The sequence below is a fragment of the Pantherophis guttatus genome, chromosome 2, assembly GCF_059756535.1.
Source record: "Pantherophis guttatus breed Tessera chromosome 2, ASM5975653v1, whole genome shotgun sequence".
NCBI classification, from domain to species: Eukaryota; Metazoa; Chordata; class Lepidosauria; order Squamata; family Colubridae; genus Pantherophis; species Pantherophis guttatus.
Genome location: NC_142064.1, coordinates 113,949,983 through 113,977,310, shown reverse-complemented (window position 1 = coordinate 113,977,310; position 27,328 = coordinate 113,949,983). Strand labels below are relative to the sequence as shown.

The window sequence follows — 27,328 nt, the reverse complement described above, 5'->3', positions numbered from 1 at the left end:
AGTGAGAAATAAAAAGATAATGAAGTATTTTTTATTATGAATGAGTAAATTTACAAGTTTGGTTCAGGCATTATACATGTTGGTATTCACTGTCTGGATGAGAAGCCTACCCTGACTTGTCTGCCCCATTCAAGTGTGTGTGGGTTTTTTTTTAATGACTCAGTTTTAAAAGGGTGGTTAAAACTTTTGAGAAATAAAAACCTTTTGGACAAATGTTTTACTTGAGAAGAAACTTAACTACCAAAAATTGGCAACCAAAGATTTTAAATAACTTAAACATTTTTGTTTATTATAGATATTTAATGTATATTAATTTTGTAAGAGACTGAAATAGTTTAATTCATTTAGTTAAATGATAAAAACAGCTGCATGGGGAAAAAAGTATGGCACTGGTAGGTTCCACCTGATCAATCAGCAGATATGACTACAGTTTTGTGTTATACTTCTAAAAAGTTGCTTCTTTTTGGAAGAATGACAAATAATGGTGATGCCAATATTAACTTTAATGTTTACAGCTTTACAGAGTTTTTAGCTATTTCTTAAAATGATACAATGAACTTAGTTGTGTACATTAATTAATTAGTGAATTTTAAATTCTATAATTGTAAACCCTTTGTTTATTGATATTTGTTCATCTTGTTCCATCTTCTATTGAAATAAATTATTAACTTAAGATAAGTGCATAAAATTTGAGTGCGCAGTTTTTAATCATTAAACATATGGTTTTAATTCTTGAAAGAAATCAGAAGATTTTTTTTATAAAATAGAATTTCCACTGTTTTTCTGTTTTAGAACTCTTTCAAATTGGGCCTATGAATTTGATAAGTGGGCTCCTTCTGTGGTTAAAGTCTCATATAAGGTAAATACCAAGATTGGGATTTTCATATTCTTTCTCATGATCTGAAGTGCCATTTTTAGTGCTATCCTCTGTCCTTGGATGTATGGATAAAAGTATCTCATTGCTGTTATCACTCCTGTGTGTAAGGCCTGAATGTCTTCATCAGATCTTCCACCTCCAATCGCTTTTTAGTTCCTGACCTCTGCTTCCCTTTTCTCCTCAGATTTTCCTTTTCTTATTTTTCATGTTTCTGTTTCTCCTCAATTCTGGATGTTGCCTCTTAGCTTCTCAAACTGTTCAGCTAGCCCCACAAAGCTTATTCCTCTCTAGAAAACTGTCAAGCGCCCAGGAAATGAGATTCAGGCTGTTCAAATGTGTATGAAGATTTATTTCAAGCTTAAACTCTCTACAAGAATCTGGCCAACTGACAGTTAAGGGAAATGTGCTGGAGATAATAAGAGAGGCATTCAAGGCTAGACTTACTGTAGATCTCTTGGGGTTGCGCAGGGACGTGTTTGACCCATCCCTCGGGCTCAGCCTGGTCTTCTACAAAAATCTGTGAAGTTTAATTCCATGGCCTTCTCTGGGCTACTGATTTGTTTACCTATCATGTGGAAAGTTTATAAAGTACGTCAGTCAATTCATTTCATGGCCGTACATGCAATAAACAGTATAGATTAAATGTCAAAACATATACTTAGTTTTTGTATGTGTGTGCTTTTTTTAGGGCTCTCCAGCTGCAAGACGGGCATTTGTACCTCAGCTTCGAAGTGGAAAGTTTAATGTTTTGCTTACTACATATGAATACATCATCAAAGATAAACACATTCTTGCAAAAGTGAGATTTCCCTGTTCCTATATATTTTTATTTATGTGGTTCTATTTATAACTTTTTTTTCTTAAAAGGCAACTGAGAAGAAATTGATTTAGAACAGTGTTTTTCAAACTGACTGCGGGGAAAAGTTGCAAACTTTTGACAAACACTGATTTAGAACAACAGAAAAATACCATAAATATATAAACATACAATCATAGAACAATGGCAGCCAGCAGTAAGAAAATAGCATTAATGTGCATTGTCTGTGAGTTATTCAGGCAAACAGTCCTAAATGTAAGTATATTTTATGTACTTTTAAGATTAACCTAAGAAGTTGTGAAAACATTCTGAAAGAGATCAGTTCAAATGAATTCCAAGAGGAAAACATGGGCGTGTTTGTGTAATCATCAGGAATCAAGCAGATTTTATTTTGTTTACTTCAGACTATTCAGTTTGGGGCTGGAGGGTGGGAGGAGGCAGGAAGTAATAGAATGTGTGTATGTGTGTGTTGGAGATGCTTCTGCTGATTTTCTGCAGGTTGCTTACCAGCATTCCAACAAATTTTCAAAGATTGGTTTGTAATAACTGATTCACAACTTCATGGCTGTGATTAAATTAAAGGAGCATGTGATATCTCAACTAAGCCTAGTTTTGGAAACTGTGGAACTGTGGTTGTTTGCCAGTCTCAAAATCTACCAAATAATAAATGAATAATCTTTATGAGTTTGAGTTAAATGAGTTATTCTAAAAATAGTGTTTCTTTATAGCCTGTATAAATGAAATGATTTTATTTTTCCTTATTTAATATTTTTGGTAGCATCTGTGATACAGAATAAATAAATTAATGGCATGTTGAGGACTGGCATTTCTCAGAATATATACTATTTACTTAATAACATTTTTAAGCCAAAATCAGTAACAACCTAACTCAGTCAGTCTGTGTCTTTACACTGAGAATGTGTCCTGGAGAAAGAAGCTTGTATTCTGGAATTCAGGCAAATCCTTACAGCTGCCAACTTGTATTGTCAGATTCGTTGGAAGTACATGATTGTTGATGAAGGTCACCGGATGAAGAATCACCATTGCAAGCTAACCCAGGTTCTGAATACACACTACGTAGCCCCACGTCGTTTGCTGCTGACAGGAACTCCACTACAAAATAAGCTACCAGAATTATGGGCTCTGCTCAATTTCCTCCTTCCAACTATCTTCAAAAGTTGTAGCACGTTTGAACAGTGGTTTAATGCTCCATTTGCTATGACTGGAGAAAAGGTAAGTGCTGAAAGAAGCATCTAAACCTTTTCTTCAACCAAGGCCTTGTGAAGTTCTGCACAACCCTCCACTGAAGAACAGAATTTGCTTACTCTTTGTGGTGGATTCCCCAGTGTATCATAATAACCTATTGCACACAACTCTAAATAATCTGATTATAGTACTAAAGTATAGCATTGCCCAAATCTTGGGATTTTATGATTGACTTTTTTTAAAAAATGAGTTTTGTTTTTGAATAGATTGTTGATTTTTTTTCTGAGAAGACTACCCTCTTAAAGGATCAAATTTGAAAGGTGGAAATGTTCTTGAATTGTCTGAGCTCAAATGTCACCTGTCGCAATCTAAAGAATTTTAACGTTGCTGTTAACAAGATTGGATATTGGTTGTGCTAGTTACCTAAAGCAGCAGTATTTTAATCATTTTTTAAAGTATTAAACATGGATTTATTCTAGCCAAATAAAATGTTCCTTATATTTGAATTTAATAGTTTCTCAGATACAAACCCAAGTTTCTGTTTCACCTAGAATGCTAAACAAATTATGGGCAGAGTATATGTGTTTATCATACCTGTATTCCACCTGGTCCCAGTAAAGCCAACCAAAGCCAGCTGTATCGGTTGAAGCTGTTTGCTGGTACATTGGGCACTTATAGTTCTAATGTGGTTTGACACAACTTTTCTGTGAAATTAATTGGTCATTCATTGTTGTAGGCAATATGTTAAGTTTAGAAAGCTGGAGTGGAATCAATGAAATAATATTTTGTTTTTTATAAGTGTAGATATATAATTAATGAAAGATATTTTAAATATTGGTGTTTCCTTGAATTTGTTGTGTTTTGATACAGGTGGATTTGAATGAGGAAGAAACTATTCTAATTATCCGTCGTTTGCACAAAGTTTTGCGCCCCTTCCTACTGAGAAGGTTAAAGAAGGAAGTAGAAGCGCAGCTACCTGAAAAGGTAATTATATACACTGGAAAGAATCTGGAACCTGTTTGGCTCATGGAAAGTAGTGTTTTATCATTAAGTTGATCTTTTGGAATCTGATAGCTGCCACTTCATTTTCTTAGAAAAGATTCTGTTGGTCAGGAAAAGTGCCTGGTTGCTGTGATATTCAAGAAGGCACATGACTTAATAGAAGAGTTGATGTTCATTACTACTCAATGCCCATAAAAAAAGGCTTAGGATAGCAGTGCTGAGAAGGACATGAATCTGGAAGGATGAAGAATATTGCCACGCTAGATGGTTTGTTGGTTCTGGTGTTTATGTAAATGTGTGGGGGGGTGGGGGGACAAAGAGATTGCTGCTAAGGATGTCAGAGGTAAGCAGCCCCTTCATGTGCATTTGATTTCTCTGTCAGCAATCTTGGGCCTTTTTTTGCTGTCAAGTGTCTACATAGAATCCCAGTTAATAGTGGACCAAAAGAGCTAGAGCTCTGCCGATAAATGTTTGACCTCTCATTTTCAAGAAATGAAAATTCTACTGCTTTTTCTGTATACACCTGCAAGAGATAGAGAAAGACTCGTTTCGGCTTTGATCTATATTTTGATAAGAGATTTAAGATGAAAAGACAAAAGTAGCTGATACTTATAACAACATCCCCCCCCCAAATTTTAGATCTCTTCGACCATAGACATTAAAGGACATTACTATATATCAGAATACCAAAACACACTGCATGAAGTTGTCATGTGACAAACTAACCCGTATGTATTTGTATGCAGTGTTGCAACACACATACAAAAGAGGCAGAGTTTGCATTATGATATTACAAATATGTTTGTTATTTACCTCCGTAACCACCCACTCACCCCAAAACTCAAGATTTTTAAAGCAAATTCTCATCAAGAAATCCATTGTAACATTTAACAAGAATTGGGTTACCCTTAGTCCTATGAAAATAACCAACATTACCCAGATTGTTCACAGTGCCTAAAAGTTTGGTATCTTTTTTGAATAGTTTGATCCTCCAAATATGAAATATCATTTTTTAGTGATATTAGAGGAATTTCCAATCAGAAAATTTTGTATGATTCTGTAATTCTTGTTAAATGTTTGGGGGAAACATTATTTTTTCAATGTTCAAGTTCATAATTGTATTGGTCTGACATCTGCAATCCATATGTCATGTTATATAAAAATAAAATAGCAGAAATCCAACAGAATGGCTCCAAATAGATTGGCAACTAAGGTTTTTTGACCTTGTATGGAATCTCATTTTAGAAATGCCTGCAAGGATGATCAAATCAAGTGGATTTGGGATGACCAGCTACTATGGTCCATTGTGATTATTATGAAAATGGTGTCGTCTGCTGCTTGCACAGCTGCAAGAAATTAATCTGAATAGATTACACTTTCTAGAGGAAAAAGTAACTGAAGTGTCTCAAAATTGATGCACCTCAAATCTTCTCAAGTTTTTTTTATTTTGCTTGCCCTGCTTCAGAATCAACTCAGAAACATCCTCTGCCACATTTGTTTAGGAGTTCACCAACAATACATTAATGTTTAAAATATTTTACTATACTATTTTACCTCAACCGATTTCAAAGCTATTCATAAAGCTTTTGTTGAATTCATTTTTATTATTTATTGCAGTAGTGGGTGCCCCTGGTCTGTTCCCAAATATCCATGGGGCTTACCATCTAGATCAGCGGTTCTCAACCTGGGGGTCGCGACCCCTTTGGGGGTCGAACGGCCATTTCACAGGGGTCGCCAAAGCCCTCTCTCACACACACACCCACGCCTTCACTCACCCTCACTCTCTGCTCTGTTGGATCGCCGGCCGTTCGTTTACCCCGCCCACTCCCAATCTATTGCTGCCTCCGATTGCTAGAGGAAAAAAAACGGTTTAAATTCTTGCCGCGGGGCTTCAAAGGGCCGCCCTATAGCCAGTGGTGCAGCCAAACCGTTTGTTAAATTGCTGGCTTGCCCTGCCCCTCCGCACCACTATTTATTGCCAATAAATAGTGGTGGGCGAGGGGCGGGGGAGCCAGCAATTTAACAAATGGTTCGGTGTTTTTTTGTAATTTTATTGGCCCACGGAGCTTCAGCATAGGCTAATTAGCCCTTGATTAGATCGGCTCCCGACCCTCAGCTGATTTGCTCTCAGCTATTTTGCTCAGGGTTCTGCTGCTTGCTTGCAAAGAGTGCAGATTTTTTCCCCCTAGCTATGCTGAAAAACGAAACTGGAAGTAAAGCAGGCTGTTGACTTTGCTGTAACGTTGGAAAATTAGGCAGGCAGATTTCTTTTCTTGTTCCTCACCAAAAAAGGTAGGTGCAAACAATGGGAAATTTAGGGAAAAAGAGGAGAGTTCAAGATTTTAAAACACAAAAGAAAAAAAGCTCTATTTAACTAGGGAATTGTAATAATTGAGATACTATTAATTGTATATTGTGTTGAAAGCAAAAATGGTTAAGTTGTGGTCTGGAGGAATATATGGGGGAAATTATTTGGTTTATTATTATTGATAAATATAATTAATTGATTTGTAAGAAATTGGATTGCATGGAAATAATTGGAATATTCATGTTCATATTGATTAATATATAAAAAAGGTAGTTATATAACTAAGTGATTTATATTAAAATGTTGAATTTATATTAAACAACTGTAATATTACATAATTAACCAATGTGAGGATGGATATCAAAATAGATGACAATGGGAAGGGGTATAATATAGAATAGAAGGGAAAAATTGAATTTGATTAAGATTAGAGATGAGGATGAAGGGTAATATTGGTTTTTTACAAAAATAGATGAGGAATAAATATGGCAAAAAGGAAATATAGAAATTGTAAATTTAATTGAAATGACTAAACACTGTTTAAATTTATGAACCGGCCAAATACTCTGTTCAAAGAAAATACATTGTATGTTTGTATGTGTGTTTCTAATTATTGTTATTTATTCATATTTGTTCTCTTTTATTCTTTAAAGTTTAACAATTCATTCTTTATCTTAATATCTTTATATTTGTTTGGGGTTGGCTTTCTTCCCTTTCATCTTTTTTATTGTACAGCAATCTTTCTCCTCAAACCTACTACCTCTCTCTTTTCTTTCCTTCTTACTTTCTCTTCCTCACCCTCTTCTTCTCCTCCCTACTTCCTCTTCCTTTCTCCTTCTCCTCCTCTCTTCCTCCCTCTCTTACCCTCACTCCTACCTTCATCCCTCTCTATTGCTGTAAACTTTTATGCATATGGACTACTCAGAGGGCTGAAAAAGTTATTTCTGACTGGTCCTCGCACTTTTGACCAGTCCTCTAATTTACGACTGTCCTCACATTTTATGTTTTTGCCCTATCTTGTCACCATGGTGAAGAGAAGCAGTTGTGAAATGAGTGACACGGTTGTTAAGAATGCTACAATGGGCATAAATGATGACCAGTCATAAGTGCGAAGACCGGTCAAAAGTGCGAGGACCTGTCAGAAATCACTTTTTTCAGCCCTCTGGGTAGTCCTTTTGTGCATATGGACTACTCAGAGGGCTGAAAAAGTTATTTCTGACTGGTCCTCGCACTTTTGACCAGTCCTCTAACTTACGACTGTCCTCACATTTTATGTTTTTGCCCTATCTTGTCACCATGGTGAAGAGAAGCAGTTGTGAAATGAGTGACACGGTTGTTAAGAATGCTACAATGGGCATAAATGATGACCAGTCATAAGTGCGAAGACCGGTCAAAAGTGCGAGGACCTGTCAGAAATGACTTTTTTCAGCCCTCTGGGTAGTCCTTTTGTGCATATGGACTACTCAGAGGGCTGAAAAAGTTATTTCTGACTGGTCCTCGCACTTTTGACCAGTCCTCGAACTTACGACTGTCCTCACATTTTACGTTTTTGCCCTATCTTGTCACCATGGTGAAGAGAAGCAGTTGTGAAATGAGTGACATGGTTGTTAAGAATGCTGCACGGGCATAAATGTGAGGATGGTCATAAGTGTGAGGACCAGTCAAAAGTGCGAGGACCTGTCAGAAATGACTTTTTTCAGCCCTCTGAGTAGTCGCTATACACATAGCCATGGCCACCCGGTCACATGACCAGCTAGCCACACCCACCCAGTCACATGACCTCCAAGCCATGCCCACAAAATAAGCCACGCCCACAGAACCGGTAGTAAAAATATTTAGAACCCACCCCTGGTTGGAGGTCACCACAACATGAGGAACTGTATTAAAGGGTCGCGGCATTAGGAAGGTTGAGAACCACTGATCTAGATTATGATCTCCTAGTTCAGCTTCTTCTCTCCTCTCTTCTCCCTGTCCTCTTTGCATGCAGTTAGGTCATTTCCCCCTGTGGAAACTTCTGTCACTCAATATTGCACAAGGGAAAGGATGTCACAATTTGAGAGAGAAACTAGAGACAGAAAAGTTAATTTTCCTTTTCTTAAACCCTATGTCCTACTCTAGAAGATACTTGAAAAAATAATGTTCAAGCCTAATTTTGGCATTAAGAATGAGTATTCATGTGAGCATACATGCATATCTTTATGAGTATTTTTAAGAAATGAGCATAGAACTCCTCTATTTTACTTCTTCTTTGACCCCTCTATTAACCTGTAGCATCCACAAAGGTGGTCTTGAGGAATACGGCATTTAAGGTTGAAAAGGATGCTTATCCTGACTGAATGCATAATTAATTGACCTTCCTGACAAAATCTTTACAAATTGTCATCTAGATACCAGGATCCTATTCTCCACATCTACTCACACTGGAAAAAAATAAAATGAGATTAATTACAGATGTGCAGAGGTGCCATATACAAAGCCAGTATATCAGGAGTGAAATCCAAAATTTTTCCCTACCAGTTCTGTGGGTGTGGCTTGGTGGGTGTGGCAGGGGAAGGATATTGCAAAATCTCCATCCTGCCCCACTCCAGGGGAAGGATATTGCAAAATCTCCATTCCCACCCCACTCTGAGGCCAGCCAGAAGTGGTATTTGCCGGTTCTCCGAACGACTCAAAATTTCCCCTACCGGTTCTTCAGAACCTGTTAGAACCTGCTGGATTTGACCCCTGCAGTACATTGATCCAATGTACATTTTCAGCTCTGCCTAAAAACTATGGAGATTTAATCTGGAGCTTGATACATGCACAGTGTTCTACACAAAGCTGCATCCCTAACCAAATAAATTTTAAAGGTGCTGCTTAAATATGATCAAAAATTTGAAGAAGTGCTAAATGTCAACCACCAACATAATGTTGGATTCCATGCAGTATGAAAACAGTTTGCGTTTTAATGAATCCATGTGTCTTCTCTCTTCCAAACAGGTAGAATATGTTATTAAGTGTGATATGTCAGCATTACAAAGAGTGCTTTATAGGCACATGCAAGCAAAGGGAGTGCTGCTTACCGATGGATCTGAGAAAGACAAAAAGGTTTGGAGAGCGGATTTTTTACACTATTGTGAAAAAAGGGTGGCCATTTTTTTATTGGACTGATTTATTACATTCCTGAATTGGAATGCAACCTTCAGCATCCCTAACCAGTCAGATTACTTCTTTTTTGGAGCTCAGGACAGGACATAATGGCTGGCTTCAGCTAGTTCACAGAGGGACTCCACGTTAGATAAACAGGCTTGTGATCCCAACCTGGAAAGGGGCAGCAGATAGGAAATGGAGCCAGCATGGAAGGTTTAATTTTCTAATATGTGGAGTGTTCTGTAGATAGTCAGAATGAGGCATAGTCAAGTGCAACCAAATATTTGGATTAGTAATAACACTCCATTGATGTACAAATCATTATATTGGATTTCTGATCATAACAGTATTTTAAAGCACAATGGTCAAAGCATTCATTTGCTCCCAAATTTGAAGCTGTATCCAAGTGGTTGGGTTCCCTGCTGTAGCATTCATTTTTTGAGATCTTCCATGAAATCCATTTCAAATGATGTTGCTGGATAGAGTGCGCAATATGATAAGAGATGGTTACCGGTAGAAGAAATTTGTGGACTTTAAAAAAAGTAAAGATAGATTTTTACACCTTCCTCAATACTTTATGTGCTTAGTTTATGTGTTGAGAACTTAAGCTGCACCCAAATAATAGCAAAACAAGACTAAACTAAAACAAAAAACTTCAGGGAAATGAAGCTTAATACATTGAATGTCCCATGTCTGGTTCCTTTTTCTGTGTCCTATTCATATAGCTATAACTATCCAACATTTGCTCTATGGTTTGAACAGTGTGGAAGAAACAGGCCCCTGACATTGTAGGTATGCTATAAATAGTTTGCCTACTTTGATATTTTTGACACTCTTTTTCTTGCAGGGCAAAGGTGGTACAAAAACTCTCATGAACACTATTATGCAGCTGCGGAAGATTTGCAACCATCCATATATGTTTCAGCATATAGAGGTAAAGATGTAGCATTGTTAAAGAGGAGACTAGCAAAGAGAAATGTGCTGGAGCAAATGTGTTGAAGGATGGGTTAATGGGAGCGTGTGTGGATAAATTACTGCCATGTCTATTTAACCATTTCCCAGACAGACCCAGCTCATAATCTGGGGGTTCCTCAAGCAGCAGATGGCAGTTGTGGCCAAGAGGACCTTTGCTCAATTTCATGTTATGCACCAGTTGTGCTCTTTCCTGGATCAAGAAACTCTTTTTTCAAACTCTCATGCCCTGGTCTTCTCCCTTATGGACTACTACAATGTGCTCTACATGGGGCTACCTTGAAGAGTATCTGGAAGCTGCAGCTGATGCAGAATGTTGCCACACAAACAGTTTTGAGCATCCCAAGGGTTGTGCATGTAACACCTTTGCTGTGTGAACGACATTGGGTGCCAGTTTGCCTCTGGGTTCAATTCAAGATGTTGGTTATCATCATTAAATCCCTTCATGGCATAGGATCAGGCTACCTAGGAACTGTCTTGTCCCAATTACATTGGCCCACTCCACCTGGTCTGGCTGGGAAGGGCGTATTACAGACCCCGTTGCTTAAACAATTTCAACTGGCAAGGTCTGGGAAGAGAACCTCTGCTGTTGCTCTCACCCTATAGAACATCTTGCCCCCAGAGCTGAGACTCTTCTGGTCTTCTGGAAGAGCATGAAGACCGGGCTCTGCCAACTGGCATGGGAATCTAAGAGTGGTACGCAGTTGTATATGTTTTATTATTTTTGTTCCTGAAGCAAATAGCTCTCAAGGAATATTTTGTAGCAGTTATCTATCCTTTTTCTCCTCACCCTGGCATCAAAAATGTAGACATTGTACTCTGTTGTCCAAAGTGGTATATACAGAACTCTGCAAAGAAGAAGAGAAATCTTCAGTTTGTTTTATTAGCTGAAGTTTTCCGAAATGTCATAATTCATGACTTTCCCTCCTTCCTCCAAGTTTATTCCAAAATTACAGAAGCTCACGGGTTAACATTTGGTTCCTCAATATAGTATTGTATTTAAAACCTCAAAATGTGTTGACTTCAATAGTTTCCTGTTAATTTTTTTGGAGAGCACCCAGTAGAGGAAGGCTGATTGTGAAGAACTGTGCAACGTTATAAACCCTAAGCACTTGGAAGTTTGCATTCATGAAATAAGCAAGCAAAAATCTCCAGCTGCTTTGAAAATAAACTTAACTATAATTGAAACACCTGTTTATTTGAAAATCTGTTTAACTGTATTAATTTAAATGTTAAAAAGAATGGCTATCTTAGTTACTAGCCTAAGATGTGCACTACAAGCCTTCCAGACTATTAACTATCAGAATGCCTTTTGAAGGCGAGAAAACCCTCTATTGTTATATTTGGCATCATTTCTTCATATTTATGTTGGTTTCCATACATTTTGTTACAGGAGTCCTTTTCTGAGCACTTAGGCTTCACTGGAGGCATTGTGCAAGGGTAAGTTGCATACTCTAAAACTTTGGGACTATGTCTGGGGTGTCAAACTGGCAGCCCACAGGCCGGATGTGTCACATGCAGGCCACCCCCCGCCCCAGTTCCACTAAGGGAAAGAATATAGGGAAACGTCACATGACAGCAACGTGACGCTGAGGGTTTGATACCCATGGACTATGTGTATGTTTTCTTTGTGAAGACTCAACAGTCTGAACCAATAATGATTTCACGCTTGGCTTCTTAAATTCCAGAGGCATCTCTTACCTGTTCTTGATGGACAATCCTGGCACTAGGACAATTTCTAATCATATGAATTAGTGTTTGGGAATGTGATGCTTTTTAAGGTCTTGGGCTCCCTTAAAAGCTTCTCTGGATTTAATTAATTTAAGATCAGTACAGATAGTTCTCACTTACCGACCACTTGTTCAGCGACCATTCATAATTGCAATGGTGCTGAATGAGTGGTACAGTTCTCAAAGCTCCAGCCGCCCCAGTGCCCCTCAGTCACATACTTGCAATTTGGGTGCTTGGCAAGGAGCTCGCATTTATGTTGATTGGCCATCATAAAGTGAGCTGGCAGTCACATGATTGCCATTCCTTCCCTGCTGGTTTTCCACAAACAGAGTCATTGGGAAAGGCTGGCAGAGAAGGTCACAAGTCACTCTGGTAATTCCCCTTTGCCTTCCTGCACTTGCACCCCACTGTACTATCCATGCCCCACTCTTCCTGTGCTCGTGCCCCACTGTATCATCTATCCCTGAGGCCTTCCTATGCTCATGGAGCACCACATCATCCATCCCCCACCATTCTTGCACTTGCACACAGCATGTGCCATACCTCCCAAGCTCTCCTCCGGCCTCCCTCAAATTAAGTCTAGCCTGTATCAGCCCTTCCAGACTCTTTCCTGGTCTCCCTCACTCCCTGGAGCATCCCTGAATTGTTTACCTGGGATTCCTTCCAATTTCCACTTAACAACCTGCAGATCTTGGGGTTACAGCATCAACCAAGACTGTTGAGATTGTTGTTGCTAAGCAATATGATGACATGACATGTTTTATTACCGCCCTCCTTAGCAATGGAAATTCCAGTTCCAGTTCTTATAACCTGACAGCTATCTGTAAGAATAGCTTCTATTCATAAGGCAACAGCAAAGGCCTGGTTTATTCATAAAAACAACTAGAATATCCTAGTTTTTCAAACTTAAGAATATAGGACTTCTGTGGTTTAAAAAGAAAAGAGAATTGTTCTGTATATATTTGATATAGAAGGGGAATCCTGAAGTTAAAACATGTGAATCTGGTTGTTTTGGTGAGGAGAAAAATCTTCCTTTTTCTCTTTCTCATGCATAACCTAGTCTTGATCTCTATCGAGCTTCTGGGAAATTTGAGCTTCTAGATCGTATTCTTCCCAAGTTGCGAGCTACCAACCACAAGGTATTGCTCTTCTGTCAGATGACCTCCCTCATGACCATAATGGAAGATTATTTTGCCTACCGTGGATTCAAATACCTCAGGCTAGATGGTAAGTTTGTCAGTAAGTTTTGGGCAAATTTTGTATTGGGAAGTAGCAATTTGACTTGATTACAGAGTTTGCTTGAAGAGTTACCTAAGTTATGAAGTTTTGAGCTGCATATAAAAAAAGTGGAGTATAATTTTCCTGCATCAAAGATAAATAAGTGTAGGTATGTTGTGCATACCTACATATCTACACATACATACATACATACATACATACATACATACATATGTACATACATAACCAAAGACCTACATACATATGTATGTATGTACTGCATGTGCAAGTTGCCATGTTAAGCCACTGTGTTGGCAGTGGCCATGCACTAAGAATGCAGCCATTCTTTTTCATGTTCTTTTTGCACAAACTTTTTCTCAGGCCTAAGGTCTGGATCATTTATGTGAAGAGCAGAATGTTCTTCAGAGAAAAACAAGAGTGATATGGTAATGGCTACACCATTCAGTATGGGTGGAATCAAGCTGGGTGGTTCCTCACAGTGTTATTACATGCAAGCTGCTTAGAACTGCTCTCTTAAGATGTAAATCCTTTAAAAAGGATTTAGTTGTTTTCTAGGTCCATACCTTTGCCCCATAAGGCCTCTCCTGGCAATATATTATAAGCCACATAAAAAAACATTGTACTTCCAATGTGAGTGTGGAGCTGCTTTTTAAAAGTAGAAATGGCTCATTCTCTTTCAATATGGGCAAAGGGAAATTCCCTTTAGTGCTGGTACAAGCCATTTGAAAACATGTGTCAGGTGTGCCCCAGTCAGGTCCCTTATGAAAGAAAGACCTTCAATTCCATTTTGGTGAAGTGATAAGTTCTTTTACTAAAGGTTGCTGGCTGCAGTAAAGTCAGGCTAGAACTAAGTTTCCCATGTAAAAAGCTACAAATGTTTTCCTCTCATCCCAGTTCTCTCCCATAACCAGTTTGTCTTCAGCCAGTGAAGAACCGCATAGGTGTTTTGAGAAACACTGAGATGTTTGGGGCAGTTCATGTTCCATTCAAGAGTACATGGCCTTGAGCGCTGGCACAAATTGATTCTGTGCTTCCCTGGTCTTCATCAAGCTGTAATCCCCCTCCCTATTTCCATTGTATCCCCACACATGTTTATTGCCCATATTCTCTCCCGGTGTGCCCTCCCTGTGATGGCAGGATGCCAGTGTGATGCCAAGCCAAAGAAGGCAGACCTGACAGTATGTAATACTTGAGACTTAGAAATTATGAACTCTGATCCACCAGCTTTGCAGTGAGAGATCCAAACTTGAACTAAGGAGAAATTTCCTAACTGTGAGAGCTATTAAGCAATGTAACAGATTGATTCTTGAAGTTGTGAGGTTTTCATGGGAGGTTTTCAAACAAAGGTTGGATAGCCATTTATCCTGCATAGGCAGGAGGTTGGACTAGAAAATCTCCAAGGTCCCTTCCAAACCTCTGATTCTGTGATACTTTTCCCATATTCTTTTAAACATTCTGAAATATGGAGCTCAAGCTTACAACAGTTGCCTGAGAATATTTTGTAAACAATTTTCCCTTCCACATAAGTGACATTTGTATTAAGACATACCTGATTAGTGGTAGTTGTGGTGTTTGAAGGATGCATTTATTAAAAGAAATACAAATTGTTCTTTCCATTTCTTCAGTGGCCCATCAGGTTCTTTCATTTGGCTAACTTTTCCATTTTCAACTTGCCATTTTGTTGTCTCAAACCACCATGTAATGTATGATCGTTTTTCCAATGACTATTTTTGTTAATGCTGTCCTGAAATTATAAATCTCTTTTGGATAAGAGATATTTTGAATCTATTTCTGATCCTAAAATAGCATTGATTGAATAGGAAGCCTGTCATATATTCTGGTAAGTATAATCTACAGTGACATATTTGTGATCTAGTTCCAATAGATTAGTTCGGTTTAGCCAAGGCAAAAGTTCTTTCTCTCTTTTTAATTTTTCTTTTTCCACTCTCGATTAAGGTTTTGTTCTTTAATCCAGCTTTAATTTGCCCTTCTGTAAAGAAAGAGATCAAAAGTGGATACTGAGCTTTTTCACTCTCCCCATAACACTTTGTGTGGAGGAATGAAAAGAGACATTTATAGAGTAACTATAAATGGATGCCATGTAGTTTGAAGTATTTGCAGTCTAGTGTATTATGTAGCCCTGTGGCATAATCTGCTAAAGTTTGTGATTAAACTCCTAACATTGCTCAAAAATGATGGTCAGGTTATATTGAACTGACTACCAAGAAAATCTTAGGAAAGAATAAACATTTTTATTTTTAAAAATATGCACTTCTTTTTTGTTGCCTACTTATGACTATAATTAACAGCCACAGTACTCTGAGAGATTCATCTGTTTCATGTGGTCCTTACTGGCTTAGGTTGCTGATATCGAATGAAGGTCTAGATGTTAATTAATATTATGATCTGGGCATTATAGGCCTGTCCCAATAATTTTGGGAATGGCATAGAGGAAAATTCCTGGTATCTGTTAACTGCAGCTTCTCTTGAGTGTTCAGTTTTAGCTTATTCTTCAGCTGTTGTAAAGTTCAGAAGTGAAAGGAAGCAAGTTTTATAAAGTAGTTAACAAAATGCAATTTCCATGTGTTATGATGATTCTGTCCAAACAGTGTCTTCCAATCCAAACCACCTGGTTTATCCTTATAAATTCTCTTAATATTGTTAAGAATTGAATTCTTCAATTGTTATGTAACTTCTCCATAGGTAATAATTCTAAAATGTCATTTTTGTCAATTTTGTTGAAATATGTTTTTTCTCTATGACTTCTTCTGAGTTTTGGAATTTTTGTAATAGCTTTTATCCTGAAGTAAAATATTGTAGCACTAGGGGAAACCCTCTCTTTTCTGGGCTTTTAAAGGGACCACTAAAGCTGAAGATCGTGGCATGCTGCTGAAAACTTTCAATGAGCCAGGCTCTGAATATTTCATTTTTCTTCTGAGCACCCGAGCAGGGGGTTTGGGACTGAATCTGCAGTCTGCTGATACTGTGATTATTTTTGATAGTGATTGGAATCCTCACCAGGTAACAAAAATGTTTTTACTATGTTTCATAGTAAAATATGGGAAAATATTTATAAATAGAGCATTAACCTTTAATGGTGAGATTAAAGTTTGTAATGCTACATATATAGTACTAATGCTAAAGAAAGGACTTTTTATATTTCATCAAGGGTTGTGGATTATAAATATAAAGCATATTTATTGTAGTTTGTAGTTTCAAGAATATCTGGATCTTTGGCATTCCCCTTGTGCCTACAATCTATAACGAGATTTCTGGCAAAATGGGTGATTACAGTTTTAAAATATTGTGATAAATAGTTCTTCTGTGCCCTTAGGAGAAAAACAAAAAAATGATCTCATCTGATAATAGATCACTTCAGGAGCTGATAGTATAAACTCTCATCCTAGTCTGGTCTTTCTTCAGGGCACAGCCTTAACTATCTTGAATCAAAGTTAAAGAGGAGCCTTTAATTGCTAGTTAAAACCAAAATTGTACCCATGTGCCAAATCAAAGGACTGTCATGTGAAACCAAGAAATACTTATCAATTAAAATAATATCTCTGTGGGAGATGGATGGTAAAAAGTATGAAATACAAACAAGCAAATGAGCAAGCAACCAAGCAATATAATAAGGATTATTACACCAATAAAGATTTAGAGACCAAGAGCATCCCTTGATGTTGCTGCTGTCCTCTAAACATTACCTGGATAACTCTGAATGATGGGTTACAGTACAGAGCATTTGTCTTCAGTTGGTAGGTTGGGACACACCACCAGTTCAGAAGTCAGCCAGAGACCTAAAGAGCAGAGAGTTAGACAGAAGCATTTCCTCTGATCTATGGGATTAGAAATGGGTCTCCAGATGCTTGTTTTGGTCTTAAGGCATGAATGCTGCTTTTATAAAAAGGGAGAGCTATCCAGTTTTGGGCCCCTCTGCTGGTACAACATCGTCCCTTCTGTCTTTAGGATGTAGCTGAAAGAAAGCTGAGCGTAGTTGGTGGACAGTGAGGAAGGTTTTTGTCTACCACTCTAGGACTTGCAGGCACAGGATCGAGCACATCGCATTGGGCAGCAAAATGAAGTGCGAGTGCTGCGCCTGTGCACTGTGAACAGTGTGGAAGAGAAGATACTTGCTGCAGCCAAGTACAAGCTGAATGTTGATCAGAAGGTGATCCAGGCTGGAATGTTTGACCAGAAGTCCTCCAGCCATGAAAGGCGAGCTTTCCTGCAGGCTATCTTAGAGCATGAGGAGCAAGATGAGGTAAGAGGCGACGAGGGGTGGCTTTCTCCTTCTCTTGTGCGTGACTGAGGAATGTGTTGCCTCGATCCTTGCTCTCTGTAATCCTGAGGCCAAGGGACTGTGGGCTGGAAGGAAGTGGCATGAACCCTTGTCACCCTAGGAAGTGAATTTGAGTGTCAGTAAAAGGTGCTAGATTGACAGCCCTGGAGACTGAACTCCTCTATCTATCCACAGACCAGATACAGCACGGGCAGCGGCAGTGGCAGCGCAAGCTTTCCCCACACTGCCTCAACCCTGTGCCTCAACTCCGACTCGGAGGAGCCACCTTTAAAGGTGAGAGGGGTAATTCAGTCGCCGCGCCCGTCCAAGTCCTTAGTCCTCACTGTTTTAAGAATGTCAACAAAATTGCCAACGCTGATGGGGAGCGTCTGCCACGTGGCTACTGTCCACTGAGACCACCAGATATATTTTCAGACAAGTAGCCAAATCAAACTTGAGATGGTAAAACAATCAGTATAAAACTCCAAACACACGAACTGCCATGCAGGAATTAAATGGGAAAAACTTTGAAATCTTTCAGGAAGAAGATGAAGTTCCAGATGATGAAACCGTTAACCAAATGATTGCCCGACATGAGGAAGAGTTTGATCTTTTTATGGTGAGAGTGGTTAATTTGCTTGTTGTATTTCATAAAGGTCAGGTTTATTCTTCTAAGTTCAGCCTATTACTTGAGGTACATTAAGTTAGCTAAATTTTGTTTAGGAAGTCAGTAGTAGATACACTCATGCCAGAGGAAAGCAGGGCATACATATGTGCTAAAGAGAGAGGAAATACATGTTTAAGAAACTTTTGCAGATCCTTTGGATTTCATAATACTTGAGAAAAATAGTTCCAGGGCATTAACAAAATATCACCTAGTTCAATATAAGTATCAGGTTCCTTCACATGCACACACACAAGAAGCTTGTTACTTTTTATGCTGTTTTAAGGCTGTTTTGAGAACCATGGGAAGCCTCGTATTATTGGGGAAGAGAAGATTGTGGTTATTGATAAAAATGTCCTCTCAAAAAATGAAAGAGCAAGCAAGAACAAGCAAGATCCTGTCAAATCATGTATATTTCATATAGACACTTATGACTTGCTATGGAATTGGGACAAATAACACTCTACAGCTGTTTCACTTTAGGCTACCTCCAAATCTCTCCAAGTTGCAGTTTGCTTTCCTAGGAAAAATGCCCTCTTCTCTCACCCATTTCTGTCCCACCTCATCCAATAGTTTTAAGTCCTTCTCCTTCCAAGTATAGAAAGGAAGTTGGAAAAGGAGGGAAAACAGCAGCCCCCTATCTTCAGTGCTGGAGGAAAGTGAAGTCTCTTTGAGTCAGACTTGACTCTTAAGGGGCTTATGGGCACATCCTTGTTGAGAAAAGTGAGCATTGATGCCAAACGTGTGAGTATCCCCTGCCTTCTTCTGTTTTAATTTCCCAGTCTAACCTGTATTCCTGAGAGACTGGTGGTCTCATCCAAGAACAACCAGATTGACTCTTGTTGTACTTACTGAGATGAGTCAACATCAATTACTTGCCTAACTATTTATACAGGAAGTGATGAGGGACATAGGCAAGCAGGCGTCGTCTTCTCCATTCTCAGCTATTGCATGGGGAAGAAAATACTAGCCAGACTGGGCAGCTTACTTTCCAAAAAAAAAAAAATGTGTATTGTAGCATATTGAAATTGTATATATATCAATATAGCAGTGTTAATGTGAGACCAATACAGTTCTCTGCATTCTTGAAAAAAGTATACCTGCTTTCAAATCTGCTTTCACATAGCTGTATAAATCTGTTTCTTTAAGAAAAACCTTTGGAATATACTTGAAATAATATTTCAGGTTTTAGAAATCTATCAAACCAAGAAATCTGGAAAAAAATCTTACTCATTTTGGTGACACCAATAAGATTACAGTCCATCTTCATCCTCTTAGATCTCAGGAACCACTTTTTAAATGAAAAGCCAGTTTGTTGTCCATAGTTTTGATTTATTTACGTTTTCCCAGCCTGATAGTGAACTTCAAAGTGGGGCTAGATGGAAAGCACCAGTGGGTCATTGCATTCTCTTTCTGATATTGTTGGGTTTTAGAGTCTAGAATAGAATAAAGTGGAAAACTGAAAAATTCTTCCATTCTATGAAAAAAGATAATCTCACTCTAAGGCAGAGATTGATGGATGGATTGATTGATTTTAAATATTTTCATATTCTGGCATGTTGCTTAGTAGTGATGAACATTTTACTCCATCATATCTGAATGTTGAAACAATATTATAGACTTTACTCTTCACAAAAAATTGCGTATTTAGTTATTCAAAATCTCTTAATAGTTTGTCAACTGATTTGCAAAATTAACTCCAAACATTTAAGATTGATGGTTTTCCTGTACCTGATAATTCCCCTCTAATTAAGATTGAAGGGACTTTGTTATGTTGAAACGGTAGACTTGCATCTGTTCCCAATAAATGACTATACTGAGCATAAAGCTTAGAAAATCCAGTGCAATACCACATGTAGTTTAAATTGCTGTTCTCCTTCTGCAGCGCATGGATTTGGATCGCAGGCGAGAGGAGGCCCGCAATCCTAAGCGAAAGCCGCGATTGATGGAAGAGGATGAGTTGCCCTCTTGGATAATTAAAGATGATGCAGAAGTAGAAAGACTAACCTGTGAGGAGGAGGAGGAGAAGATGTTTGGTAGAGGTTCCCGTCACCGTAAGGAAGTGGATTATAGTGATTCCCTGACTGAGAAGCAATGGCTCAAGGTATACATGGTACAGCATCGTTCTCCAATGATTTTCTCAAATTTTATTTCTACCTATCTCTGTGTTGTCTGTGTGTCTGAATGTTGAGAAAATACCCAACACAAGAAGTTTTGAGGACTAGCTGAATTTACGCAACCAAATTTCAATTTGATCGTTCTTTTGACGATTTCTAGCCATGAAACTCTTCCACTGCTAATCCTTACTTTTTTGTATTAAATAGGATGGATTGTTTTAAAAGTACATTTCTTCAGTGCCATTCAAAACTTCTGTTGGGTATTATTAACTCAACCGTGTGGAACCATGTTGCTAAACTTAAATTCAATTGATCTCCTTGACAGATGTCAAACATTTCAGATGCAGAAAGCCTACTTACTATGCAGCTGAGTGTGCCCTCTTCTTGCCTGTCCCAGCAAACATTTCATCCTATTTGTTGCTGGGCAGTATCCAGAGATTGGATGTTCTCCGTCTTTGGCCATTAAGAGGCAGACTGGGGGTGGGGGATGGGGAGAAGAAGCTGTCCCTGAGCTAGACTAGGAGGCATCACCCTTCCTTCCGTGATCCAGTCACTACTACTGCAAGAGAAAAGGGGAGGCTTAGTTAACTGTGATCTTCTAGGACACTACTCATTTGTAAAATAACCCAAAGATTGTTGGTTTGTGCTTTACTTACACCCCAATCCTTCTGCTCTGTTTACCACCAAAGTGTGTTAAGAGGAGAGAGTGATGATTGAAGCTAATAAGAAGGATACGTATGCAAACATTCTCAAAATTTTGTGCTATAATTCATCTTTTGAGTCTTGGAGCTAGACAATCTTGTTCTTCTGTCTTATTATCAAAGGTTATCCTGGTAAGGGCAGGCTTCCAAGCATTTATGTACACTTCTAAGGATAAGCTACAGAAAGCATCCCTGCTTAATGTGCCTGCTCCACTCAGCACTTGTTCTTTGTTCCTGAGGTACTACATTCTTACTCATAGAGGGCATTAACTCATTCTTGCTGAAGTTCTGTAAACTGGACCACAGGAAAAACAGTGTGAAATTAAAAATTGGAATCTTTCTCATAGTAGTCACTAAGAAGACCTCATGTGAAAAATTATCTGTCTTAAGAAATCAAAGAAGTCAAAGTAATCTGCAGTTTGTTTCCTGGCATTTTTGTGCTAACTTCCTTTGTTGTCAGGGTAGAAATGTATAACTTCTGTTATAACAATAGTTATACTTTTCAGTATAGTTCATACTTTTTCTGAGATAACAGCATAAGGCAACCTATAAAATAGCAGTTGCTTTTCTGCTTAGCTATGTAGGATACTTATCAAGTTTGTTGTGGTGATTATGATGATTTCATCAATAATGGCCATACTTTTACTAGACTCTTACCCAAGTCTAGGGCAGATATTTCAGCAAGCTTGCAACATATCAGGCAACTGAGCCTTATTTTCACTTCTATAGTTATTGTGGACATGAAACTGCTACATTGATGGTTTTATGAAGATCAGCATTCATTCAACTTCCTCATTCAAAAACATCTGATTCTGAAACGGATGCCTGTTTTGGTGAAGGAAAGGAGATTAATTGATGTTACAGAATTTGAAGCGATGGTTCCTAAATTGCTGGTCCCCATAAAACTATAACTATGTTGACAGATACAAGGCTACAAGACTGGGAATCCTGGATTTCGCCTTTACGCTTTCAAAATACACTTGGGCATTATAACTTCAATTCATACAAGATATAGAGTCATCCAGAATTCCTTAACTTTCCTATCCTTAGCAGAACAGCTTGGGCCTCTGTCAGCAGGAAGAGATCTACTTACTAGATTAATTTGGATTGGCAGTGAACTTAAAGCATTGCTGAAGATATATTTGAAAGTCTGGGCTTTTCTCTTTTTAGATTTTTAAAAAATAAATTTACATGTAGGCTCCAGTTTGTGGAAACAGCAGTTCCTTATATGGCTGAAAAAGCAGTGAATATGCATTACAGATTTTTAAAAAATGATGGCCTTAATGCTACAAGATAGTTGCTGATTAAAAGAAAAGTCAACATACAACCAGCAGTTTTCATGGCTTCAGTTCAATATTTAAAATTAAAAGGCAATAATTACATTTGCTTCAATAATAATTTTTATGGAAAGAAGTTGACTTCTGCAATCAAAGATGGAATATTCCAAATTAGTGTTTGTCAAGAAAATTGATTAATTTAAACTTGATGATATTACCAAATCAGCCTTTGAGCATTGAAGGTAGAGATCGTATGTGTGGGTTTATGGAGGGACACCCTGCCTATTCACTTCCTAAATACTAATTGGGAACAAGAAGAGTATCAACGGATCAAGATCAAGTCCTATCACAGGATTGTGTGATATTTGCAAATGACTTTCTGATGCAGGAGAGAAGCTTCTTCGGGTGCCTTCTTACTGAGGCATTCAACACCTTTATTTAACCAATGAAATAATTCTAAGAACAGAGCCTAAAGCAAAATGGTGACATCATTTGTATGTAGGCAAAGCAATGGACTTCTTGAATCATTCCAGTGATTGGACCACTGCCCAGCAACAAATAGAAAAGAAAATTTGGTCTTAACTATTAATTTTCCTTCTGTTTTTTAATGGGCAGTAATCCAGCACTTGCCTGTTCTAGGATACCTGTTCACTATGGAGCCTGTTGGTGGTTGGGCTCCTTATTGCTAGGCTAAGAGTGACTGGTTGTCCAGAGGAAGAGGTGGTGACCTTTTAGTCCAGCCCATTTATATTTTCCTTAGCATCTGCCCCCATTGACTGGGCAGGGAATATGCCTTCTGTCTGGACTGCTACCTATCAAACAAGTAGAAACAAAGAAGGTAAGACCAAGTTTTCTGTTTTATGCCATGTTTGAGGGTGGCAGGGAGAAAGATAGCCTAGCCTTTTTTTGCTTCTACACAAAGATATGTCTAAAAGTAAAATGTTTTAGCAAAGGGTAATGGCGATCAACACTTTACCATAGAGACATAAAGTAAAATCAGAATGACCTGCCAAGCAAGGTTTTTGCCTCTACTTCTTTTATTGCAGATCTCTTTGTTATTTTTTGGTGGATCTAATGTGTTCATTTTTTAATCTAAAAATTGCACAAAAGTAGGCAAGTTAGATATAAAAGGTTAATCAGGTGCTAGTATTATGCTACTGTATTTCCCTGAAAATAAGACCCCATCTTATTTTCTTTTGGGCCCCAAAATAAGCACCAGGTCTTATTTATTTTTGAGGGATGTCTTACCTGCTTCCCTTAGGACCACCGCAGCCAGGCCTCACATGCTTTGACACCTGTTGTACTGCTGCTCAATTTCTTCTGCAACCGCTTGCAGCCAGACACCACATGACTCATCGCACCGGTGCTGCCATTTGTGTAGGTGCGTTGTGTGCACAAGCAATGGCACCGGCATGACATGCCACACGGCGTCCTGCCACGAATGGCGGCACCAACACAACAAGCCTCATGATGACCTGCCACAAGCGGCAGCACCGGCACAATGCGCCATGTGGTGGCTGGCCACAAGTGGTCACAATACCCGCAGAGAGCAGCGGTATTGGATATTGGGGTGTGGGAGGTCTGGCTGCAGTGGTCCTAAGGTAAGTGGGTGTGGAAGACATGGGACAGCTCCATCCCTACACACCTGCCCTAGCTTGATTTTTACACATGCACTCATCCCACCTCGTACAAATAGATGGTGGGTGGGGCTTAACTAGGGCTTATTTTTGGCATAGGGCTTATATTAGGCACAGATGTGAAAATCGGGGTAGGGCTTGTTTTCAGGACTGGCCATATTTTCAGGGAAACACAGTATGTAGATTAATAAAAGGAAATTTAACCGGGGAGCAGGGGGACGACAGGAAGGGCTGTGAAATTGAAATAATGAGTGGGAGGGACAGGTATGACGGGCGCAGGGGGTCATATCAAGTGTCGGGGGTGCGCATGCGCTGTCTCCGAGCGATTGCGCACTCCGGCCCCCAATGTGTGACTCGTGTCCTGGGTTGTGTAGAGTCTCAGGCCCAGGATCCGCAGCTGATGTTGTGTAATGCCAGGTCGGTGGTTAATAAAGCCCCCCTCATTTGTGATCTTATTTTGGAGGGGGTGCGGACCTGGTAGGTATTACGGAGACCTGGTTGGGCCAGGAGGGGGGGTCCCCCTCGTCGAGATGTGCCCGCCAGGTTTCCGTGCATTTCATCAGCCAAGGGCCCAGGGGAGGGGTGGGGGAGTGGCGGTGATTATTAGGGAAAGTCTTTGTCCGAGGGAGACCACTGTACCTCAGATAGCCGGATGTGAGTCCCTTTGTGTGAAGTGGGGCCGTGGGGTGCAGATGGGTTTGCTGACTACGTACCTGGCTCCCTGCCACATGGCAGCGACCCTGCCCGAGCTATTCGACGTCGTTGCCGGGGTGGCGGTTGATACCCCCAGACTTATTGTCATGGGGGATTTCAACCTTCCATCCGTGGGTGAGGCGTCAGAGGCGGCTCGGGAGTTCATGGCTTCCATGATGGCCATGGACCTGACCCAGTTAGTTCAAGGCCCCACTCACATAGGGGGACACACTCTGGACTTGATTTTTGTCTCTGGTCAGTGGTTGAATGATCTTGGTAGAGGGGACCTAGATATTAAACCCTTGTCATGGACAGATCATTCGCTCCTCCAATTGGACTTTCCTACCGCCTTCCCCCGCTGCAGGGAGACAGAACCGACCAGATGGTTCCGTCCCAGGCGCCTGATGGACCCCGAAAGGTTCCTGACGGAGCTTGGGCCGTTTCCTGAGACTCTAACACACGGCTTGACTGAAGAGCTGGTGGCCGCCTGGGAAAGGGCGGCCGCTGGAGCTTTGGACCGCGTCGTGCCTTTGCGGCCTCTGACCCGATGCCGATCTCAATTGGCTCCTTGGTTCTCTGAGGAGCTGAGAGAGATGAAGCGTCGGAAAAGACGCCTAGAGAGCATTTGGAGGACTAGTCAATCCGATTCCGACCGGACACAGGTGTGGTCTTATATCAAGACCTACCTAGTGGCGATAAAAGCGGCAAAATCTAACCATTTTTCCACTCTTATCGCATCTGCAGAGAACCGCCCAGCCGCCTTGTTTAGGGTGACCCACTCCCTTCTTCGGGGGGGAGTGCGGGAAGATCCCTTGCAGGGTCGTACTGAGGATTTTGTGCAATTCCTGCACGATAAAGTTGCTCGGATTCGGGATGGCTTGGACTCCGACTGGATGAGTCCACGGGAGGAGACGAGGGCAGGTCTTGAGAATGTTATCTGGGAGGAGTTTGATCCTGTGACTCCCGAGGATATGGACAGGGTTCTGGGTAAGATTAGTGCCGCCATGTGTTTATTGGACCCGTGTCCCTCCTGGTTGGTGCTGGCCTCCCGGGAGGTTACACGAGGCTGGCTCCAGGGGATTATAAGTGCTTCTCTGGGTGAGGGTGCCTTTCCTGCCGCCTTGAAAGAGGCGGTAGTGAGGCCCCTCCTCAAGAAGCCTTCCCTGGACCCGGCTGAATTAGCCAACTATCGTCCAGTCTCCAACCTTCGTTTTGTGGCGAAGGTTGCTGAGAGCGTGGTGGCACGACAGCTTCCCCGGCACCTGGATGAAGCTATCTATCTAGACCCGTACCAGTCGGGCTTCAGGCAGGGGTACAGCACAGAAACGGCATTGGTCGCGTTGGTGGATGATCTCTGGAGGGCTCGGGACAGGGGTTGACCTCTCAGCGGCTTTTGATACCATCGACCATGATATCACGTTGCAGCGGTTGAGGGGGTTAGGAATAGGGGGCACCATTCTGCGGTGGTTCTCCTCCTTCCTCTGACCGCTCGCAGTTTGTGTTGGCAGGGGGACAGAGGTCGACCTCGAGGTATCTCGCATGGGGAATGCCGCAAGGGTCAGTCCTCTCGCCCCTCCTGTTCAACATTTATGTGAAGCCGCTGGGTGAGATCATCCGTGGTTTTGGGGTGAAGTGTCATCTGTACGCTGATGATACTCAGCTGTACATCTCCACCCCAGACCACCCCAACGATGCCCTTGATGTGATGTCCCGCTGCCTGGAGGCCGTGCGGGTCTGGATGGGGAGGAACAGGCTCAGACTCAACCCCTCCAAGACCAAGTGGCTGTGGCTTCCGGCGCCCTGATATAGTCAGCAGGTGCCATCGCTGACTATTGGGGGTGAATCTTTGCCCCCCACAGAGAGGGCTCACAATCTGGGTGTCCTCCTGGACGCCCGGCTGTCTTTAGAAGAGCATATGACGGCCGTGGCCAGGGGGGCCTTTTATCAGGTTCGCCTGATTCGCCAGTTGTAGCCCTTTCTGGACCGGGACGCCCTGCGCATGGTCACTCACGCCCTTGTTACCTCCCAGTTGGACTATTGTAATGCTCTCTACATGGGGTTCCCCTTGAAGAGCACTCAGAGGCTCCAACTGGTCCAGAATGCGGCCACGCGGGTGGTTATGGGTGCAACTCGTTGCGCCCACGTGACACCCCTCCTGCGCGAGCTGCACTGGCTCCCAGTGGTCTTCCGGGTGCGATTCAAGGTGTTGGTTACCACCTTTAAAGCTCTCCATGGCATAGGACCCGGGTACCTTCGAGACCGACTTCTGCCACCAATAGCCTCCCACCGACCAGTCCGCTCCCACAGAGAGGGTCTCCTCAGGGTGCCATTGGCCAAGTTATGTCGGCTGGCGACACCCAGGGGGAGGGCCTTCTCTGTGGGAGCCCCAGCCCTGTGGAATGAACTGCCCCCGGAAATACGTAAGATCTCCGACCTCCGGGTGTTTCGCTGCGCACTGAAGACCCTGTTGTTCCGCCAGGCCGGGCTATCAACATAATAATTTTAAATTGGGGTATTTTAAATTTCTGGGATTTTAATTGGAGCCTAATCTATTTAATGATTTTAAATTTTAAATTGTTGTTTTGTTGTGTTTTTAATTAGGCTGTACACCGCCCTGAGTCCTTCGGGAGAAGGGCAGTATAGAAATAAAATAATAATAATAATAATAATAATAATAAT

The 27,328-nt window shown here is 40.6% G+C and overlaps 1 protein-coding gene across 23 annotated transcripts in view; it reads left to right on the top strand.

Annotated features, from left to right (window-relative positions):
* SMARCA4 (SWI/SNF related BAF chromatin remodeling complex subunit ATPase 4) overlaps window positions 1-27,328 on the top strand; it is a 75,719-nt gene that overhangs the window by 37,863 nt on the left and 10,528 nt on the right. For 8 of the 23 annotated variants that reach the window (XM_034434463.3, XM_034434457.3, XM_087888571.1 and 5 more), the window contains 13 exons: window positions 793-859; window positions 1,566-1,676; window positions 2,685-2,927; window positions 3,771-3,884; window positions 9,190-9,297; window positions 10,187-10,273; window positions 11,705-11,751; window positions 13,103-13,269; window positions 16,139-16,302; window positions 17,315-17,542; window positions 17,756-17,854; window positions 18,102-18,179; window positions 20,110-20,337. In XM_034434463.3, the coding sequence (XP_034290354.2) occupies window positions 793-859; window positions 1,566-1,676; window positions 2,685-2,927; window positions 3,771-3,884; window positions 9,190-9,297; window positions 10,187-10,273; window positions 11,705-11,751; window positions 13,103-13,269; window positions 16,139-16,302; window positions 17,315-17,542; window positions 17,756-17,854; window positions 18,102-18,179; window positions 20,110-20,337 (1,741 nt within the window). The remainder of the gene's footprint in view (window positions 1-792; window positions 860-1,565; window positions 1,677-2,684; window positions 2,928-3,770; window positions 3,885-9,189; window positions 9,298-10,186; window positions 10,274-11,704; window positions 11,752-13,102; window positions 13,270-16,138; window positions 16,303-17,314; window positions 17,543-17,755; window positions 17,855-18,101; window positions 18,180-20,109; window positions 20,338-27,328) is intronic. The other 15 variants (XM_034434466.3, XM_034434465.3, XM_087888579.1 and 12 more) reach the window with 3 other exon arrangements.